Raw genomic sequence first — 2321 nt, forward strand, 5'->3', positions numbered from 1 at the left:
TTTACTTGATTTTTTATCTTTTTAAAAACTTAATTTTAATAACAAGTTTCTTGTTTATTTTTATAGTGTTTAAATTACCACTTGAATTGATGAATTGAGACTAAATTGTTTTTCAGCATAGCATTTTTTTTATGTAAAAAAAAAAATTGTTCAGTATATCTAGTCATAAACTATACTTTAAAGGAGGAATTGAGCAGCCAATTAAAAGGAAAGAATTTTGGACTTCGAAACCTTTTTCTTCTAGCTCTTTCACTGTAAAAAAGTACACGATATTGAATATTAAAAAGACAAGCACTCCTGCATGTTTGTATTCCAATTCCCGTAAAATCCAATATTATACCAGGCCAAACTACCTTGATGAATACGATAATTAAAGTTGTTTTTAGCCTTCTCATTTCCTTTCAACGTGGCCATTCCCTTTCAGGAGACGGGATCAATAGATGAATCGAAACTCAAGAATGGTAATGATCAGAATGTTTCGAGCGACTGGATCTTGCGTACATGGATTGAGAACACCAATACTGCAATGTGTGCCAAGTGACAGCCAGCAATGAATGGAAGTGGGCGGTTATAACAAGGGGAAAAACGATAATCCAATCTCCTAATACTTCAATTCATTGTTTCTGACAAAAAAAAATTCCTTGTTTCTTAACATTAGATTTCTTGAAAAATACTATAGAAAAACAAAATACATGCACTTTCACATAGAAAAGCAAAGGTACAGATCATGTAATATTATTGCTGATAAGACAAGAGGAGGATTACATGACCCTCTCTCTCTCTCTCTCTCTCTCTCTCTCTCTCTCTCTCTAGACATGAGGAAAAAAATAAAAATAAAAAGCTACCAAGATTCTTTACGCTTGTAAACTGTTTGTGCACCCCAATTCAAAAACGCAGTGGTGATCACAAACTTTTCTTGGATTGCTAGAACATGAAAAACCACAAGGACAACAACGAGAAAAGGCCACAACCAGCAAAGCACAATCTCTCGGCTTTGCTTTTTATCCACAGAAATTAAAGATTAACCTTCACTTTCACCAACTACACAGTTATAGCCAGAAAGGAAATAACTTCACTTCACCGGATACGTAAAAGTCGCCGGAGATTATCTGTAGCTCCAGCATCAACCCCGGAAGCTTCAGCGGTGCAACTACGCTTTGGTTTCATGGAAAACTTGGGCAAGGGCAAGCTGCTAGGGTGTGGAGATAGTGTAAACACAGAACCTGGAAACTTCGGATCACAATCTTTCGTAAAAACAGGATTAGTGATAACATCGTTACCTGATACTGTCACTGATGATGATAAAACCCTAGAAACATCTCCTGGCAAATCTTTTGGGTCAGGTCCTAATGGTACAGTAGATTCAATAATCAAAGATTCTTTCTTTGGCTCTTCCTTTTTGGTGTTGGGTTGTTTGGATTTCTTTGGGGTGAAAGATTGGTCTCTGGGTCTATTAGTCTTTCTTGTAGCTGTAGGTGGGCAAGAAAAGCCCCGGCTTAGAGAAGGGAGAGAGTTGTGGCGGGGTTGAGAGGTTGGAAGAGGAAGGAGAGGTGGCTGGGCTTGCTTCTGATAATAATATTGTTGGTGTGGATTGAAAACTGAAAGAGAAGATGGAGGGTAGGAAAAGGCGAGGAGATTACGAGGAGGAGCAAAGAAGAGGCCTCCGTGGATGTTGTTGCTGTTATAGTTCACAGGAGGCAAGTTTTCCGTGGATCTTGAAATGAAACTGCGACTAGTATGATTGATCTTCTTCGTTGGATTTTTGTTTTTCATTTGCTTGTATGGAGAGATAGATTGGTGATGATCTGCTGTTGATGGTGCAAAAATTGCCTCCATAGTTTCAAATTCTCTAGCTTTTTTAATGATCTAAAGATGATAAAAGATACCCACAAATTAAAACAAGAAAGCAACAAAGAGGGCAATGATCTTTCAAATAACACGATCAATAGCCTGATGAAAACTCCTTTTTTATCGAAATTGCTGCTGATTTGCTCGAGAAATTTGCAAAAATTTTAGTGACAAAGAAGAAGAGATGAAATGATTCGGTAATTATAGAAAATTTACGAAGTTTAAAACAATAAATTAAAGAAGGATCGATATAATAACATGGGATTCTCTTCGAGATTTCCTAGAAATTCTCAAACAAGAAATTACCCTTGATAGATTAAGAGGGCTATAAATCGAAACACACTTTGTTCTCGTGAAGAGAATTGAAAAAAATATTAGTGTTTGGTATTCCTCAGCGGATCCTGAAGAATCCCTTTTGGAATTGGAGGAGATTGATATTTTCTAGCGTGCTAATTTCATGAACCTTCGTGTGG

General features: G+C 36.8%; 1 protein-coding gene across 1 annotated transcript; it reads right to left on the minus strand.

The window, feature by feature from the left end:
* Positions 1-1077: 1077 nt before the first annotated feature.
* LOC133692814 (uncharacterized) lies at positions 1078-1836 on the minus strand. Its single transcript, XM_062113961.1, has one exon. The coding sequence runs from the start codon at positions 1834-1836 to the stop codon at positions 1078-1080; it is 759 nt and encodes a 252-aa protein (XP_061969945.1).
* Positions 1837-2321: the final 485 nt, after the last annotated feature.

The sequence above is a fragment of the Populus nigra genome, chromosome 4 (assembly GCF_951802175.1).
Source record: "Populus nigra chromosome 4, ddPopNigr1.1, whole genome shotgun sequence".
Lineage (NCBI taxonomy): Eukaryota > Viridiplantae > Streptophyta > Magnoliopsida > Malpighiales > Salicaceae > Populus > Populus nigra.

Coding starts and splice junctions, on each gene's coding strand:
- LOC133692814 (XM_062113961.1), bottom strand. CDS start 1,836: ATGGAGGCAATTTTTGCACCATCAACAGCAGATCATCACCAATCTATC.